Genomic DNA, 20,384 nt, shown 5'->3' with positions numbered 1-20,384 from the left:
TAGTAGTGTATATATGTCAATCCCAATCTCCCAATTCATCCTGCCCGCCTCCCTTTCCCCTTTGGTAACCATAAGTTTGTTCTCTACATCTGTGACTCTATTTCTGCTTTCACAAACCATAATTTCATGCCCCACCTCTCTTCTTGTGCTGAGCTCATCATAGGAAAGCAGGAAGTTGCTTTCAGACTGAATGCAGTTTACCCCATGCCTCTCCCCTGACTCATTCCCAAGTTCTGTTGTGAACAGTGTTGCAAAACCAGGATCTGCATTAATTCATTCAGTTACTGGGCATTTAATTAATGTGTGCTAAGTACCTTCTCATTAAAAAGGGCTTTGCTGATTGCTCCAGGAAATACAAAGATGGAGAAAAAAGAGCACACATAGTTGGGGGAAAGTACTGTCAACAGGGAGGGGCTCAGGCCACCATGGACGACAAGGCGTTCACCAAGGAGCTGGACCAGTGGGTCGAGCAGCTGAACGAGTGTAAACAACTGAACGAGAACCAGGTGCGGACGCTGTGCGAAAAGGCTAAGGAAATTTTAACAAAAGAATCAAATGTGCAAGAGGTCCGTTGTCCTGTTACCGTCTGTGGAGATGTGCATGGTCAATTCCATGATCTTATGGAACTCTTTAGAATCGGTGGGAAGTCACCAGATACAAACTATCTATTCATGGGTGACTATGTAGACAGAGGTTATTATTCTGTGGAGACTGTGACTCTTCTTGTGGCATTAAAGGTGCGTTACCCAGAACGTATTACAATATTGAGAGGAAACCACGAAAGCCGACAAATTACCCAAGTATATGGCTTTTATGATGAATGTCTGCGAAAGTATGGGAATGCCAATGTTTGGAAATACTTTACAGATCTGTTTGACTATCTGCCACTTACAGCTTTAGTAGATGGGCAGATATTCTGCCTCCATGGTGGCCTCTCCCCATCCATAGATACACTGGATCATATAAGAGCCCTGGATCGTTTACAAGAAGTTCCACATGAGGGCCCAATGTGTGATCTATTATGGTCAGATCCAGATGATCGTGGTGGGTGGGGTATTTCACCACGCGGCGCTGGCTACACATTCGGACAAGATATTTCTGAAACGTTTAACCATGCCAATGGTCTCACACTGGTTTCTCGTGCTCACCAACTTGTAATGGAGGGATACAATTGGTGTCACGATCGGAATGTGGTTACCATTTTCAGCGCACCGAATTACTGTTATCGTTGTGGGAACCAGGCTGCTATCATGGAATTAGATGACACTTTGAAGTATTCCTTCCTTCAGTTTGACCCAGCACCTCGTCGTGGAGAGCCTCACGTGACCCGGCGCACCCCAGACTACTTTCTGTAAATTCCTCCAGGGAAAACCTGCCTTTGTATGTGGAAGTATACCTGGCTTTTTAAAATATATATATTTAGAAACAAACGAAAAAAGAGCAACAGTAATCTGTGTGTTCCTGTAACAAATTGGGATCTGTCTCGGCATTAAACCATATCATGGACCAAACTGTGCCACACTAATGATGAGCATTTAGCACAACTTGAGACTGAGATTAGTTCAACGCTATGTTCTAGATCGGTCGGTCTTAACAGTTTGCCTGCTGTGTTTGTAGTAACCACTTTCCTTGGGGCTGTTCAAGCAAAAGAGGTAACTAACTCCATCTCCGTTTGCACTTACTTGGAGATTTTAGTTAGAGTGTTTAACTGGCATGGATTAATAGGGCTGGATTTTTATTTTTAAGAAAAATTCACAAGCTAGCTTCCACTTAATTCATTACCGTGTATTTTATTGAAATGTATAATTAACTGAAAAAAAGATTCTTGGGAGTACGTTGTCATAACATTTAAAGAGATTTCCCTTCCTTTAAACTAAATTACTATTTTATGTTGATCTGCATATTTCTGTATATTTGTCATGACAGTGCTTGCATTCTGTTTGGTGTACTGAGCAAATAAACTTTCCATTTTAAACAAAAACATGTTGATTTACTGTGGTACACTTTAAATGAAAGTTTTACTCTTTTGTAACTTCGTATGATATCTCTTGACCTGTAATAAACAGTTGTGTTGAGGTACTTTAAAAAAAAAAAAAAAAGAAAGTACTGTCAACAAAACCCAGAAGACAATATACTCCACATCTTAAAAAAATTATTAAAATAAAAGCAAATTTTTAAAGGTCATTAAAATATTTAAATGATTTGCCCCAGTATGCTACTTTTTCTTTTTCATTTATTTCAAGGAAAAATTCAGCAGCAGGGTTAAAAAAAAAAGACTACATTCGTGAAGGTGGTCAAAATGCTTCACATTAGGAGATGGTTTCAGTATTTTATGATGAATCTGTTCAGTGTGATATGATTCACCTTTTAAAATGCAGCTGTTAAAATTCTTAATAATTGATGAATCTAGGTACTATATTTGCAAGTTTGAAATTATATCAAAATAAAGTTGTACTTTTTATGCAGCCATTAGACAGATACACAGCTACCAGAAATAATATATACAGCTACTAGAAATAAAAATTAGTAACACAAGAATATGCTTATGAAATAACATTGAGCATAATAAAAAGCACAATACAAAGCTATATACTATGATATAACTTGTGAAAAAGAGCTGTACATGTGAAAAGTACTTAAAGGTTAATATATAAAATAAAAATGGTTTGTTTAGGTAACTTTGTTCAAATGTTTTTAATATATTGTTTTATTCTTTTTACTAATAAAAAAAAGGTCAGAATATCAGTCATGAGACATAGGATCTGATGAAAATATATAGGGGAGATGGGCAGGGAGGAGCCCATGCATTCCTGTTCCTGTTGTATGGTATGCACATTATATAAAAAATGCATAAGTAATTGAACACTTCTGGAATTGAAGTCTTGGAGTGAATCCATTAGACATTAGCTATCAGTGATTTACAAGATAAAGTCATAGAATTTTAGAGATAAAAATGTCCTCCAAAACCACGTAATTCAGCTTCTCATTTTTCTCAGTAAATAAATGAGACTCATATAGTGATAAGTGATTTTTTTGCTTAGGCTTTGCAACTAGTTGTTGAAAAAGTTGAGACCAAAATTCAAATTTCCTAATTCTGTTACACATTCCAATTATTTAGCATTCATTATTTCTCCCAAAGTAAACTCAGCATAACCTCCCAAATTTATCTCCTGTCCTTCCCAACACAATAAACAGGAATGTCCTTTCTCACTTCCATGCTATTATACATGGAATATTCGTACTACACTCTGCTGTCCACTCATCCACTAGCAGTATTGAGTTAGAATATTTTTTTAAAAAGGCATAGAGAAAAAGATAAAGTGAATTTTAGTTCCAACTGTTCTGCTTGCTTATCCCACAACTTTGTATATGTAATCAATTACTTCTCTGAATCTCTGTTTCAAGTGCTATGAGAAAAACAGAATTTTATCACAAAGAAGGGAGAATTCAAAGGTAGTACTACCAATTAATATCTGGAAAGTATTTTCTGATCGTCTTTGGCTTGTGTGGCAAAGAATAAGTTGTATGACAACATGATAATACGGGCGAGTGTCACATCCTTTTTAAATGAAAAACTATGACACTACAGCCTGTGGACTAGTTTCAAGCTTTCACAAAATACCTATCACCTTTTATCATACGTAATCACAATTTACCAGTATAAATAAAATTTTTACCGATTTGTAAAATTTCCTGTCTATTTCTGATTCCATTCCACAAGTCACATAATTGGTTCAAGTTGATTCCTTCAGACTTGTTTAACAAGTTAGGTTTTAATTGTGTGGGATTTCCTCCTTTGTCTTCAGTTCTTTCATAGATCACATATAACACACAAGCGTCATTCATCTGAGTGGAAATCTCAGAGCAGTTGGACAGGCAGAAAAAAGGACCTCTTTATTACTCAGGATTAAAATGTATAGGTAAGTCCTATTTTTGCTGCTGTAGTTCTGAAATTTTGACTATATCATAAAGCATTTGAAAAATGTACAGAAGCTTAAGAGATTTTGGCTGTGCCTAGCAATCTTCTAGTTATTTTTCTCAAAAGTTCATTGAAACTCTTAGATATTGTTTAGATAACATGCTTGATATTGTTTAAATAAGGTGCTTGACTGCTTGACTGAATTTTTAACAAAATGAATAAACCTAAAAAGATGGCTTAGCGTTATGAAAACATGTTTGAATAAGGAAGTGTTTTTGTTTTCTCATATTTAACTTTTCAAAAAACTGATGTGTGGCTTTTAAAATGTAATCAGTAAAAAATACCTCTGTTGTTTAAAGTTTTTTAAGGATTCTCTATTTTTACTCCTGTCGCAATATTATTACTAGCTATTAAATATGCAGTGAATCCTGAAGTCCTCTTTAAGAAAGCAAAGACTATATTTGTCTACCTATTATATACTATGATATCATTAATTTCAAGTTCTTGTTGATACTTAAGAAAAAATAGTATTTGCCTAGTTTTCTTTTCAATTAATAGCTATTTATGATCATACACTTTCACATAAAAAAAGCAACAAAATTGTAGCACAATCTAGAGTTAGATGGTACAATCTCAAAATTACATAATTTGATGTGTTTGTGTCTGCATCTATGAGTATATTGATCATTTTGTTTTCCCATGAACAAAGAAAAGTATGATACTGGTAAGTCATTTTAAAAGAGGAATAAATAAAATATGGACAATCTATTGGCCATGTTAAGTGTAGTTGTGTTTATTTTAAATCTCCTGAACTTTAGAAAACTCAATCAAAATTCAAATAATTTCAATAAAATATGTACAATTATGTGCATTTGAATATATATAAAAGAATAAAAAATGGATAGCAATCTAATTTTCCAAAAATAAATGATAATTAACAAGTAATAATATAAGAAAATAATAAAAATAAATTATTTCATATTCATAGAAGGGATAGGTTTAATAACACATTAAAATAGGTTAAAATCTATGAAATAATTTGTTATTCTCATAAATGTATTCTCATTTTATGTGAAAATAAATCACAAAATTGTATTCACTCATTGATTAACACTTTGTAAAACTATACATGTGAAAACGTCTATGAGAAATATAAAACACTAATTGTGTTTGTTGTATTAGAGTGGTGAGCTTATGAATTATATTTTTTCCTAAACCTCCTATAACAATCTAGTATTGTTTTGGTAAACACAATAGAGTTTGAAATGTATTTTGCTGAAACGTTTTTAATTTTGCAAAGAAATTTCTCTGATTTTTTAAAGAAATTGAATCTCATAAACAGCTAAATGTTATTCAAAGGAAAATAAAGGGAAACATGGAAATAATGGAAATAATGAAAGTGATGTACAATTTCAGAATGCCTTGAATCAATCTAATTTCTAAATTGATCCATCCTTACACTCAATGAGAACCAAACTTTATACTTACAGAGAACTCTTCTTTGCAACTTGGTTTCTATGGATCATACTTTGAAATATTTTATCTCTTAAAAATAAGCTGCATCTACATATAATCAGATTTTCCTCTTTTATTAACCTAAAAATATATAACTCACAATTAGGTTTGTTCATTGGTTGGTTGGTTGGTTGATTTTATCGGAACAAGATAATCAGAGTCACTGTGCCAAATTGGTAAAATTTTGAAAATAACTTATGGACCTTGTTCATCAATTTGAGGACCCATGACTAGAAAACAATGCCTTCTGTCAACATGAGTAAAGAGTAGAATTTTTAGTGGGAAGAGGAGAGTATACTCAAATGGCTTGCATAATTTTAAAATAGACAAATTTTTATTTTATTTTATTTATTTATTTTTTATTTTTTGGCCGCGCCTCGAGGCACGTGGGATCTTAGTTCCCTGTCCAGGGATCGAACCCGCGCACCCTGCACTGGAAGTGCGGAGTCTTAACCACTGGACCGCCAGGGAAGTCCCAAATTTTTATTTTGACAGGATACATGCCTGAGTTTAATAGTGCAAGAAATGAATTAAAACATAGTTTCCTACTCTTCTTGAATATTCCCATCAGCATAAAGACACACCTCACTATCTTCAATTTAAAAGAAAAAAACTCAAACTTCACTATTTTCCAGTTCCTCCATATGCTCTGAGGGAGCAGGGTATCCAAATTGGGTAGGGGAAGAGAAATGAAAGTAATATGTTTTTAGGTAATTCTATGTCATTTTTAGGTAATTTTAGGTAAATCTCCAGGTAATTCTGTGATACCTTTTGTTGAGAATGGGGTCTCTTGAATGGTTTGATTACTTTTATGTATAAATTAAACTTCCAGACCTTTTTTAGGTTGTCTTCTCCTGAAGGTTGCAAAGATGGTGTGTTTCTTTCTTTACCTATCTGTTCACCCCTCACTGAAGAGGGAAATCCTATTAGAGGACCTGGGCAGCTCTGTTATCGTGATACAATTATTATTCATTTCAGATGTTCTTAGGTCCTCTGAGAGAGTGTCTTTTTCACTGGATTACATAAAAAGTATGAGATGAAGTTTGGAAAACAGGATGAAGATTAAAAGCTGGAATTCAGAATGTAGTTTAAGGAAAGATTTAAGGCAAATGAGCATATCTCAGCTCAGGTACAGACAGGTCTTAGCAGGACTCCTCCCACCATAACAAATCTTATTTCCATTTTCTTCCTTTTTGTTTGTGCTCTTGATATGATTAACTGACCAGAGAGACATGCCAAAGCCAATCAAATGCCATGGGGAAAAAAAAGGCTGTAACTGTCAAAAATGTATTCCAAATTCTTCCTGTTGTTTCAATTCTGGTTTATGAATTGCTATTTTAATTTTCAAAAACCATGCTTAAAATTGTAAATCAGTAGGCAAAGGACATATTTCTTAGTAGAAATTAGACAAGTGGATACCAACTTACCTTTACAGTCATGGAGCCCAAAATGGTACATTTAAAGCACAAGGTATTGCCCATAAACGCCTCAAGCCACATGCTAAACCAGTTGCCCATTTGGCCAGACTATTTTTCTAATGTTGGTACAGGCTGGGGAGTGGTGATGGCATTATAATACATGGTGACTGCAATCAGTCCCCTAGAATCATGTATTTTCTAGCAAATTCTCTTATATCCATTGACAATTTGTCCTCCAGAAGGAACTCAAATTACTTCCTCAGAAATTTGTTCCTTATCTGACTCATGCCACTCCATGCAACCACAGGGGTGGTTACAGTTGACACCCCTAAAATAAGTCATGAGGACAACAATCAGTATCTGTTGCTGTAAGGGAACCTAAAGATACCCAATCCAATTCCTTAAAAGGTATTGCTCCAACTTGAAGGATCTCATTCTCCTGAGCAAAGAAAACTTGCCATAATTTCAGTTTTTCATAGTATTCTTTAAGTCTAAATTTAGCATGTGCTCATGATATACAAAATTAAAGTACCATCCCAAGTCTAAAATCATTCACTGGGTAACTAAGATCATTGAAAATAAAACTGACTTTGGAAAAGTTTACACTGATGAATAACTCAACAAAAAGAAATGGCAGATTCAATACAATATTTTCAATATCCATGTGCCAGAAGTATAAACAAATGTATCAATGATTAATAAAAGGATATGTGATCTCAAATTTCAAGTCAGTGGATAAATAAATCCATCGAACATTTTTCTAACCTAGACATTTTTTTATTCTGAATTAAACAAATTAAAACATATAGTTTCCTTCTCTGCTGGAATATTCCTATCAGTATAAAGACATACCATGCTATCTTCAGTTTAAAAAAAAAATTCCTCCCTGATCCACAACTCTTCTCTAGCTATTGCCTCATTTCTCATTTTCTCCCCTTAACAGCAAAACTCTTGTAAAAGTTTGTTTAGACCCACTGCCTCGATTTCTATTTTCTTCTCCCATTCACTTTTCTTACTTAAAAATTTTTTATTATGAAATATATCACACACAAAGGCTTATTTAAAAATGAACCTCTGAGTACTCAGCATTCATTAAGAAAAATAGTATCACTGTAATTTAGAAGACCCTCTGGGCCCCTCCCCAGTTACATCTTGTTCACTAACTGCCCTCCCCCAACACTGCCCTTGTAACTGTTATCTGTCGTGGTATCTAAATTTCCTTGATTATCTTTATGATATATATATATATACATATACATACGTATATATGTGTGTGTATATATATATATATATATATATATACGTGTGTGTGTGTGTGTGTGTATATCTCCCTAAAGAACATACTGCTTAGTTCTACCTATATTTTAAATTCATTACATGGGATCAAAATTAGGTTTTATAAGATGTATAGTAATAACTTATTCGTGTTCACAGCTATATGATATCCCATTGTAGGAGTATAATATAACCTACATATCCACTGTTTGGGGATTTTACCATTACAAATAACACAGCTCTGAACATTCTTGAATGGGTCCAATGGTACAAATGTGCAAGAGTTTCTCTTGGGTATGTTCCTGCAAATGAATTTTCTGGACCATAGAGTGTATGCATGTTTATCTTTAACCCATTCTCTCTTTTCCCATTACAAACAGTTTCTCATCTCCACAGCTCTCAAATTGCTCTTGTCTAGCTCTCCAGTGATCATGCAAAATCCAGTGGTCAGATCTCAGAGTTCATTTTACTTAACAGCTTCACAACAGATCATTCCCTCCTTGAAACACAGTCTTCACAAAGCTTCCAAAACATCATTCTCTCTTGATTTTTCTACTATCCCACTGGTGAAACTTTCTGAGTTTATGTTACTGGATCCTTCTCATTTTACTGTTGTCCAAATTCTAAGTAATTTGAGGTATAACTTCTTTTCTTCTGTAGCTCTGCTTACTTTCTGTGTGATTCCATCCAGTTCCATGGTTTTTACAAACTTCTCAACTGATTTTTACACACACAAAAACTTGAGAACTGTTAGCTTAGATGGTAATTGAAGTTGACTGAATGAGATCAACTAGAGAGAAAAGTGAACACCCAAAGACAGAGCATGGAGCAACACTAGACTCTTAAGGTTGAATAGAGGAGAAGCAACCAGCAAAAGACATTTAAAAGAAGAGTCAAAAGGATAAAAAGAGTGTGGAATCATGGAAATTAATAGAAAGAGAGTGTTTCAATAAAAAGGAATGGTCAAGGGTGTGAAATCCTGCTAATAGGCTATATCTTATCTTCCCTCAGAAAGTCATGAGTGCCTTAAGCAAGGACAATTGGCCATTGTTTTAAAGTCCCCAGTGTCTAGCAGAATGGCATAATAAGTATTCAATATCTATTGATTTTTCCACCACTCATTCAATAAACACTGTGTTAATACAGTGCCCACCATGTCCTGGGTTGAAAAATAAATAAATAAGACTTCAGAAAAAAACCACAGATTAAGAAAATGAAGAGGCATCTCTGTACAACCACTTAATCTCTCTTTAGATCAGTCGATTCATCTGGAGTGGATATTCCTGAAGTTCCCTTCCACTGCTAACATTCTGTGATTCTGAAGAATGTTATTACTCTTACAAAATGCCAGCATTTTGTATCTGGCAGCATTTTTACTAAGTTCTGAGGAATATATTTTATTATGTAGGCTTCAAAAATACTAGTGTCATAGACCTTGGAACTCTGCTAATTTCATTAATCATCCTGGGAAAATGATACTGAGAATCTCAATTCTTTCCCCTGCTTCTTTAGAAAATCTGGGCAAGAAGCCACTAGGATTAAGTTCAGATGGGTTTGAGTACAAGATGTTTTTAAAAATATATTGATACAACTAAATGTTACTCAAAAGCATTGGAAACAACTAATCTTGGGTTTGGTCCATGATTCATTAGAAGCTACTTTTTTTCTATGAGAACAATCATCATTTACTGGATATAGTTAAATAGAACTAACCATGATAAATACATATGGGGTTCTGGGTTCAGTCTCCACTTCTTCCAACTTACTGGTAATAACCCTTAACTAGTAGCTCTGAGAGAATAGTTCAGTAAATTTCTATATTCTCTATTCTATCATTCCTACTAACTTATTTCATCTAGTTTGTGCTGAAATGTCTTTCTTGCTTTAGACCCTTAACTAATACATTTTTACTTAACTTGTGCATTTCTTTTCTCTTTCTTCAACCCCATTTTTCATTGTACCTCCTTTCTTGCCTCCCTGCCCCACCCGCCCCAAGTAAACAATGTTAAAAATCTGGTATATATCTCTCTATACAAATTAAACAGGATTGTCTCCTTGGTAATTGTTAGAATTTTTTAATATTTGGGTCTATATATAACAATCAAATCAAATATTAGAAGATGAACACATGTGGGGCAAAAAATGCTGCCTTGTGCTTCTCCAGAGTGTGATGTACCAAATTTCTCACCTCATTGGGACACACTTTGTAGAAAAAATAAAACAGGGAATATCCTGATACTTTAAATTTAGTATTACAAATAAGGTCACAATGAGTTAGGAGTAAGGGCCCCCAGATACTTCACCCATTTATTTTCTATAGAAAGCAAATATGTATCTAGTTTTATTTTGACAAAGCAGTAAGTTAAGGTTTTGGACATTTCATAATGATCTTATAGCAGAAAAGGATTGTCTCTGTACTTGGACTTTAGGAAACAGAGAAGAAACTAGGATGTCTTCAGTAGAAATCGCTCTGTTCTGTCTTGGAGCTACTCTGATCTAAATGTATCCAAAACCCTTGTTACACAAAGTGTGGTACTGGGACCAATAGCATCAGCATCACCTGGGAGCTTGTTGGAAATGCAGAATCTTGGGCCCAACCCCAGATTCACTAAGTTTAAGTTTACATAATAGGCAATTGATACATACATTAAAATATAAGAAGTACTAAACAAAACAACTTCAACTAAACTAAACAGCTACAAGGTAGTCTCCCAAGTATTCAAAATGGAGAGAGAGGTACAGCAAGAAGTATCTTTGTGTGTTTAAATATGAATGAGCATGCCCTCTAACCTGGGTGTGCGATAGATTTCCCATTCCTCTCCTGCAGAAACACTTTAGTGCCTTGGGCAAGTCACAACTCACAGAGGAGCGTTTTCCTAACTGAGTTCCAGGAACACTGTGCTCCTCAAAATGTTAGGTATTTTGGAAATAAATGTTTCTGAGCTCAAATAAGTTTGGGAGACACTGCTATCTAGACAGGTCAGGCCGCTTAAGAAAGGAAGAAATTGGGGAATTGGGAATTCCCCAGGAGAATTGCGGAATGCACAGAAAATGAATGGCTTTTTTGTCATTTAGCAGCTGAAATTTAAATATGTTTTTCTCTAGGACTTCTTAGTTCTTTTTTTCCACCCTGACAAGTAACAGTAATATGTGTGACATACCCCCCTGGATCTAACCAGGCTTATAAGCAATTCCTAACGCACTCCTTGTAACTCCACTCAAAAAAGAAAAGGAAGAAAGAAAATACAAATGAGTGAGAGGAATGTTATGCTAGAATTATCTGCTCTAAATTGTGTAAGAAGTAAATCATTTCAAAACTCTAATGCTTTAACTATTATTTGTAACAAGTTGTTTGCTATTGTTGTTGTTATTAACAATAACACACCACTGTATTCCAATACCTAGATGAGAATTTCTTTCAAGGAAATGGCACTGAAACTTGAACTGAATGGGTTATTGAGTCCTTTTCTGTCTCTGTGAGTTCAAGTCCACCCTCACTGTCAATTACTCTTTGAAAGTTTGGTAATTTTGTTATTGCAGTAAGTTAAGAATCATTAAAAAATAAACAATTTTAACAGCTTTATTGAAATGTAACTATGTATCATAAAGTTCACCTGTTTAAGTGTACAGTTCAGTGGTTTCTAGTATATTTACAGATTTGTACATCACCAAAACCTAATTTCAGAACATTTTCATCATCCCAATAGATACATTTAATTTTAAAAATTAATTTCAAATACACATTTTTAGAAGAGGATTTTGACAATAAACTATCACATGCTTATAGTGTCAAGAATATGTCTTTGTAATTTGCAAAAAGACAGCAAAATAATGTTGGTGCCGATAAAGGTTAAATACCATCTTTAGTTTAAAAAAAATTTTTTAAAGAAAAGAGGAAGAAAATCTCTTTAGTTTTTGAAAAAACTAAACAAAAAAATTTAGTTTTTGAAAACTAAATCTATATAGGAAAAATATACTATTTGGAGGAAAACAGACAAGGAAGCAAATCTTCAACTAAATAGTTATTTCTTGCTCTGAAACTAGTCTGGGCTCAATGGTTCTGTCAATAGATAGCTACACTTTCTAGAATTCAGGTGGAAAACTAACATAGAAGAGCAGTGCCCTCTAGAACAGCGGTCCCCAACCTTTTTTGCACCAGGGACTGGTTTTGTGGAAGACAATTTTTCCTTGAACAGTGTGGAGGGGAGGGGAAGGTTCAGGTGGTAATGCGAGCAATGGGGAGCGGCAGATGAAGCTTCGCTTGCCCACTGCTCACCTCCTGCTGTGTGGCCCAGTTCCCAACAGGCCTCAGACCGGTAATGGTCTGCAACCGAGAGGTTGGGGACCCCTGTTCTAGAGTACATGCTAAGCTCTCCCTAACATTAATCAGCAAGGAGATAGGTAACCTCTGTCAGGATTTTCTCTGTTACAGTTGTTGGTATTGAAACACCAGGTACACGTTTTTTGACAGTGGTAGAGTCAAGAAAGCGTTGCTCCCATGACTTTGTGGACTTGGTGATTCCTAGAGAAATATTCTTAAAATATCAGCATTGTCAAGTTCCAGAAGTATTTCAACTGTTCTGTAGTTTTCAGATCACCTACGCAGGTTCACCTTTGCAGACAGTGACACCGTGTACCATAGTGCCACTGTGCCTATTTGCACATGGAAAAGCCTCCATAATCTCAGTTACAGAATCAGAACCCACCTTTAGGCAGCTATATAGTTCCAGCAAAGGTGACCTTCCTTATAAAAGCAAGTGTATATTAAGTTTAGCAGAGCAGTAACCAGAATATGCCTTTAAGTCTTTAACTGACTCTATGTCAGTTAGGAGTCTTCAAATATCCTCTACTAATAATTATGCAAGGCTAACCCTTTTATTGAATTTGGAGGTATATACTGAGTAAATGAAACCTGGCAAGCTTTACTGATCTATGTCCAGCAGCATTCCTCAAACCCTCCTCAGCAGTACATTCCATTCTCTAAACCAGACCATCTGCTTGAGGAAAATGAGCATGAGTGGGACAATTCAGATATACCATCTCCTGCCTTAGTCTAAAATAAGATAAATATCAAAGAAAGATCAGAAACAAGTATCTGGAAATGCTTACTTTAAAACAATGGGTGCAAGGCTGTATTAGGGCTGTGATTTGAAAAGGAAGGACTTTGATTTTCTTTGGATAAGTCTTCCACAGTCAAGAATCTCTTCCCCTGAAAAGGCCTATGAAATCAGCCTGACTCATGAACAAAGACTCTTGTTTTTGGATGTCACATTCCTTTACAGTCTTTTCAATATCAGAATTAATTCCTGCTTCTAGTAAATGCCTTTCTTGGAACAGTTCTTGAATATGTTGAATACAGAGAAACCAGAGTAATGGGACCAGTCTTCTTAAAATAAATACATTACTCATGAGGAGGAAGGAGGGAAGGAGGAAAGGAAGGGAAAATCCCCACCCTCCTGGAGCTTCTAAATCAATGAGGGGAGACAGATAACAAACTAAATAAGTAATATGGTATATCAGAAGGCTCTAAGTGCTCTGCAAAATAATAAGGCAGGGTAGAAAAGAGGGTAGAGAGTACTAGGGGAGGAGGAGCAATTTTAAGTAGGGAAGCCTCACAGAGAAGGTGTCAATTTAGCAAAGACTTGAAGGAGGGAAGGGAGGGAGGGAGCCCTGGGGAAACCTAAGAAAAGTGTTCCAAGGAGAGGGAACAGCAAGCACAAAATCCTTGAGACGGAGAGTGCCAGGATGTTTGGAGCACAACACGGAGGTAGAAAGAAGTAAGAGATAAGGTCAAAAATATAAAGAAACATGGAATCACATTAGAAATACATGGAAGTAGCATCACCATGCAGCACCAAGAAATTGAGACAAAATATTACAAGATAAATACCCAAGGTTATCTTGGATATCTGATAAACATTTCAGCATCAGCATTCTTAATCTTGAAGATATAAGAAAGTATTAAAATATACAAAAACAATATTGCCAACACAAGAAAAGCACATAGCATTCAGCATGAAGCCCTAATTGGGGTGATCAATGTGCCACCTTGGTGGTATAGCTTGTGCCAAGACCATTTTGTTTAATTAGATGCTCCAATTCCTTACTCTTTATGGGGTGAGGGGGCCAGCTCTGTACTACAAAAGGAACACACCAGCAAAATAGCAAATAAGAACAAAAGCTCAACCTATAGCTCTGAACTGGTTGGGAAAATCTATCTGCGATGAAACCTTTGACCTTGGTCTCATTATATCATGCCATAAGTACACAGAATAATCAGCTACTGAAGGACAATTCCGACTCCATTAAACCATCAATCAACTGTTTAAATAACCATACACCCAAGCACCCAGCATGAGTAGTCATTTATGTTGTTTCATTCATTTGACTATTCGTGCCTCTTTAAAGTGTAGACTAGCTAGGACTTCCCTGGCAGTCCAGTGGTTAAGACTCCATGATTCCATTGCAGGGGGTGTGGGTTCGATACCTGGTTGGGGAACTAAGATCCCATATGCCATGCGGCACAGCCAAAAAAAAAAAATCTAAATAAATAAAGTGTAGGCTAGTTAAAGAAGTACAGACAAAATTTTGTATTTCTTTCTTTTCTATTTGTAAGCCACAATAAAAGTTCATTTTCACTGGGTCATGGTTCATTGCATTTTTAGTCTCATATGTAAAAATTATTTCACTTTGGACAATGGTGTAATTATATGTGTTTAGTAGATATTAATTGATGGCCGCCTAAATTATATACACATACTGATTTTCATAATGCCAAGTGCTTTCACTTATTAATGGATACCTAAGGCTGTAGTAATGGGAAGTTCTTTATGAAATCAAATTCATGTGTTTCTGCATATCTGCCTAGACATTTACATTGTATTTTTTTAATCCAAATTTAGTGAAATGAGTTGGTTTCACACTCTCTTTTTCAGAGCTTTAAATTACTCTCTCTCAGATAATGGCTTCAGAAAGGATACCTCCAGTCCCAAGATCTTTTCTTAGGTTAGACGTACCCTTCCAGCTAACTGCTGGGAAATATCATACAAGTACTGCTAGTTACTAAAATTAAATATTATTAAAATACCTGAAAAAACTCAAATTATCTATTCATATAACTAGTATAACTAATTCCTAAGTTACTCAGGCTGAGCCTTCAGCCTCATCTTGCTCCTCTTGCCTCTGGCACTGAATTCTCTATCAGGGACTGATCCTAGTTTTCCATCTTCCATATTTCCCTCCATCCCTCCCTTTCCATCCTACAGTCTCTGCAAGGCCCTAGGCCCATCCTATCCCGTTCACGGACTAATGAGTTAGTCTCCCCAGTAAGACCTCCTGCCTCCCAACTCCCTCCCATTGTGGCCCAATCAGGCCACCAGATTAGCCTTTCTACAACACTACTGTTTTTCTGTAACTACTCATTTCAAAAACCTCAGTGATGTCCTAAAGCAAGCAAAGACTCCAAATCCATCACACTTAGTGTCTTCTATAATCTTGACTGACTTAGTTTTCCAGATTATTTTTCCATTTACTAATCTATAAGCACAATACAGGGCCAATTACTATTTCCCAAGCACACTTTGCACTTTCTCTTTTGTTCTTGTTTCTTCATCTACTCAGAAGTCCTGCCCATCTTGCAAAGTATAGCTCACATGCCACATCTTCCATGAAGACTGGAATCAATTTATATTTCCTTTAACCAAAAGTTACTTCTCTGACCTCTCAATTTCTATAGCATTTGGAGTGCTATGTGCCACTTTTTACCTATCACTCTAAAGTTATTTAAGGAATTTTATTTATTTTTACACGTCTGGCAAAATTACAGGCATGTAAAACCAATAAATCTTTCTGAATAAAGGAATAAGAAGAGTAGAAATATATAAGAAGAGTAGAAAACTAATATTAAATTTCTTCTACTACAAAAAGGACTTCAGTAGAGGCAGCTGTGGACATGTTCCTTTCCTTTGGTCTAAGGTATATATATGATAACACCCAGGTGTCAGTTGGAGGAAATTGGAGCTCATGAAAAACATTACAACTAAAGATATAAATTAGAAGTCATCTCTGAAAAAGAATGTGTATAAAGTAAGCTTGAAAAAAGTGGAGATAGAGTAGAATAGGTAAATAGGTAAAACTGAATATTTTAAATGAAATATATTTTCTTCTCTTGATAGTATAAATTAAATATGAACAGAGGGTAATAAATAAGATTAAATTGATTAATGAAAACAATTTCTTCTTACTCCAAAGGTGCCTTGTGCTTCTTTAGCACTTTATAGTTTATATAGCATGCATATTATCTGCTTTAATTCTCACAAAATACTGTGCGGTGGGTATTGTTATCACCATGGTACAGCTGGGGCAACTGAAACTCCACCATGTTAGAAGGACTCATTCAAGATCACTCAACAGTTACTGGAATAACAATCTTCTGTTCTTGAGATCTTTCTAGTATACTTCAGTTGTCCCTATAATAATGCCTTATATTCTGAAAAACTTTTTCAGAATTTTACAAATAATTGTCACATACATTTTATTTTGTTCTCTTTGGTTAGGGAAGGTACTGTTTTATCAATTTTTAAAATAAGACAGCTGGAGTTTGAAAAAATTATGATTTACATGAGACCTTATAGCTTAGATTTGACAGAGAGAGAACCTGAATCCACACCTCCTAACTCCAGTTCTCTTTCTACATCTCCTTATAAGTCTTTTACAATGCAGGAATTAAACACTATGCTCAGAAGTTTAAAGTCAATGAAAGGAATCTTTTATATCTCAGGTCTTTCATTTCAAAAACATGACTGATATTAGAATGAAGGAAATCTCAAAAAGAAATAATTTTTAATTTCCTTACTTATTGCAGAAATGTAAAGTGAACATTATTAACAAAGAATGTATTACAAAACTGGAACTATTTTTCAATGTAGCTGGGTCCAAGTAAATTAAAACTTGATATACTATGCTGAAGTATAATCTATAATTTTTCCCTTCTCCAATAATTGTTTAATGCAGCCCAAGATCTATCCTCAAACAGAACTCAGTGAATCTTTTTAATCAAGTAACAATTGCTGTAAAACATCTTAAAATACATTTCAATGATATAATAATAATAAACTGGAGAAAGAATGTCCATGGGAGTTCTGGGCTTTTGAACACGAGCTGGCCATTTTCCTTGCTTGGCCCTGAAATAAACCTTTTTCTGCTCCAAAAAAAAAGAATGTCCATGAACTTCCAGTATATGAAAAATTGACTCCTTCAAGTTTAGAACCAATTAGACAAAGTATGAATCGAGTACCATAGGGAAGGAATTAATTTTTCCCCCAGCAATAAGGATGGATTTGTCTTATTATGGCCACACTCTCTCATGGAGTTGAATCTGTGGCCTGGATCTGTTAAAAAGAGCCTGAGTTCCAGGATACAGCCTGAGTCCTAAGAAAGAAAGAACTTAACTAGCCTGTGAAGCTACTGAGCCCACACTCTTGGCTTCATTGGCAGCAGGTTCTCCTGAACCATCATCAACTCCCCAACTCAACTACTACATACATGCAAACATAGGCACATGCTTACATAATACCTATTAGTCATTTGTCCATATCAATTTGCAAACTTTATGAGAAAAAAATGAATCCTAGATTGGCTTTTCCCACTAGCAGCAGATTTCAAAGCTTTGACACATCATTTCAGGTCTGTTGTACGCACGTGTGCAGTTTGTGCAATGCACAGAAATGCTGGTTCAGGGAGAGACTGGAAGCCTAGATGGTGCCTATGCTCCCTGACAAGCTGTCTACCCCAGAGTAGAGCTGCATGCAGACCAAGAAACACCACTGTCTCTGTTTCCCAGAGAAGTTGTCTTTTCCTAACTCTCAAAAAATCATTGTATAGGCTTGCTCAGGTCCCTTACCACTTGCCCAGTCTCTGTATCCTCAACTGGTATAAAGTGCTGTATATCCTCAAGGAATATAAACTTATTTAAATGTTACCCAAGATAAAGTTAAGTTGGAAGGTAAACCATTGAATTAAAAGAAAGTAATGTAGTGCATTCCAAAGGTACATGCACATAAAATGTTGTGGATTTGTGATTCAAGGATAGGAACCTTATCTTCCATATGAACCCAGAGTTTTCAGAATGCATCATGTTTTAATAAAACAAACATATTCAAGAAGTCTTAAAACTACGGCACTTACTCTACCATCATCCAGTTGTGCAATCCTGAATAATACAATCATCCAGTTGTGCAATCCTGAATAATCCTGTCTCTCTTTTCTTTCGGAGCACACCTAAGGTTATCAAGAACAACCAAAAAAAAAAAGTTAATAAATAAATAAATAAAAGTGTTGGACTAGATCAGTGATTTGCTGGAAATAGGAAGGTGTCCTTTTCCCACAACTCAAAATCAAACAGAGAAGTTACTCCATTTTCATCTGTTTTAATCATTAAGCTTCCAAGCCTTTCAAGACCTTGTCTGAACAAAGTATTTCTCAACTTAAAAAATTAAATCATTCAATTAGATAGTCTCTATTGCCTGCCTCATGACTCCATCCAAAGTTAATGAAAGGGACTAAAATAGAGTAAGTTCCTCTACTTTGGAACCATTTCTCATATTCTTCTTAACTCCAACATAAAATGTAAATACACACACTCAAATATATGTGTTTGCATATCCTGTAATACAAGGGCTATAGAAATATTTTTGAACTTTCCATTTCTTAGTATCAACAATAAGGTAGTAAGTGTGACAGAAATTAATAACAACAACGTGATGATTAACAGAAAACTTCCTCCCATCTGAAGTGGCCATTTGTAGTTTGAGCTTGACAGACCTGTATTTGCATTCCAGCTCTCTTACTAGCTGAGTAAGCTTCTGTTTCTTACCTGTAAATAAGGGTTTTTAATAGGGATTAAATTAAATGAGGTAGAAAAGTTCAGCCAGTACATGGTATGCACTCAATAGATGGCAGAGATTATTCTCTGATCTATATTTTTGTCACTATTTAAAATAAGAATGCACAGCATACAATCTTACATAAAGTCCCTCCAAACTATAGTAAAATTATTTTTTAAAACCCCCTTTGCAGAGTCATTCATAAATTTTTCCATAGCAATGCCTGATGTGGACTCTGTAATGGGTATTATGTAGGAATGGGGCATATCCTGGCAGACAAGATGCATCACTACCTTTCATGAGTTACAGCCTAGACTATGGATGCACATGAGGGGATAAGGGACTGCAACAGAGAAATTCATTGGGCATTATGAGATCAGATGAGGAGAAAAAGGTATCTACCTGGAGGGAAATGAAAGACATTTAAATTATTTTAAGGATAAAATGAGAATTAACCAGGTATGACATTTTCCACGCAAAAGACATCACATACAGAAGGGGCTGTGACATTTGATCTGGCTGGGGTCAAGTGGGCAGGTGAGGATGTGGCAGACGATGAAGCTGCAGGGGTGATATGATTGGCCTTAAATGCCATGGAAGATTTGAATGCCATCTGAGGATTTTCATGAGCTATAGAAAAATTTCAAATGAGGTATTATTGGAAGGGGAGGGTGTCAGACCCTAAGATCTACATTTTTTAAATCCTTTGAAGGATTTTAAAGTGTTGACTGGAAAGAGGCAAAAATCTTGAATTCATTGGAAAGAGGCAAAAATTTTGAATTCGATCTGGATTTCTCTTTTTCCCACATCTCATAAGTGAATCATCAGCAAATCCTCTAGGGTCTAAATTCGAAATATATCCACACTCTGACTACTTCTTACCACCTCCACTGCTACCACCCTTGTCTAAACTACCATCGTCTCTCACTTCGATTATTTAATGACCTCCTAAGTGGTCTCCCACACCATCCAGGCCCACTATTCCCCGCAAAGTACCCAGAGTGATCCTATTGAAGAAATAGATCTGAGGTCAGTCTTTGCTCAAAACCCTCAAAGACTTTGTCTCACTGAGAATAAAGACCAAAGTCCTTACTTTCAAAGCCTTAAGTGATCTTCCCCAAACCACTGACTCCCTGATCATTATCTTTCTGACCTTATTTTCCTCCAGTATCCACCACCCCTAGCTTTCTCACTCCACTCCAGTTCAGCTGTCTCTCTTGCTGGTCCTCAAATTTACCATGTGAGCTCCTTGCTCAGGGCCTTCAAACTGCTGTTTATCTGCCTAGATAATTCTCCCCCTGGTATATTCATGGCTTGCTCACTCACCTCCTTCTGATCTTTACTCAAATGTCAACTCCTCAGCAAAGGCTTTCC

General features: G+C 35.6%; 2 protein-coding genes and 1 long non-coding RNA gene across 8 annotated transcripts in view; 2 read left to right on the top strand and 1 right to left on the bottom strand.

Annotated features, from left to right (window-relative positions):
- The window catches only part of LOC109548823 (uncharacterized), a 199,662-nt gene that overhangs the window by 5,102 nt on the left and 174,176 nt on the right, over window positions 1–20,384 (bottom strand). For all 6 annotated transcript variants that reach the window (XR_012332014.1, XR_012332018.1, XR_012332019.1 and 3 more), the window contains one exon: window positions 18,313–18,405. This is a non-coding gene — a long non-coding RNA (uncharacterized lncRNA). The remainder of the gene's footprint in view (window positions 1–18,312; window positions 18,406–20,384) is intronic.
- On the top strand, window positions 400–2,079 carry LOC101333685 (serine/threonine-protein phosphatase 2A catalytic subunit beta isoform). Its single transcript, XM_033857106.2, has one exon. It carries the CDS (start codon window positions 426–428, stop codon window positions 1,353–1,355), a length of 930 nt encoding a protein of 309 aa, XP_033712997.1. The 5' UTR covers window positions 400–425; the 3' UTR covers window positions 1,356–2,079.
- Window positions 3,784–20,384, top strand: part of TMPRSS11D (transmembrane serine protease 11D) — a 69,396-nt gene continuing 52,795 nt past the window's right edge. The window contains exon 1 of the mRNA XM_019928096.3: window positions 3,784–3,920. Coding sequence (XP_019783655.1) covers window positions 3,913–3,920 — 8 coding nt within the window. The 5' untranslated portion in view covers window positions 3,784–3,912. The remainder of the gene's footprint in view (window positions 3,921–20,384) is intronic.

The sequence above is a fragment of the Tursiops truncatus genome, chromosome 5 (genome assembly GCF_011762595.2).
Source record: "Tursiops truncatus isolate mTurTru1 chromosome 5, mTurTru1.mat.Y, whole genome shotgun sequence".
Classification (NCBI taxonomy): domain Eukaryota; kingdom Metazoa; phylum Chordata; class Mammalia; order Artiodactyla; family Delphinidae; genus Tursiops; species Tursiops truncatus.
The sequence above is the reverse complement of the archived record's forward strand: the minus strand, read 5'-3'. Positions and strand labels throughout refer to the sequence as shown.

Coding starts and splice junctions, on each gene's coding strand:
- LOC101333685 (XM_033857106.2), top strand. CDS start 426: ATGGACGACAAGGCGTTCACCAAGGAGCTGGACCAGTGGGTCGAGCAG.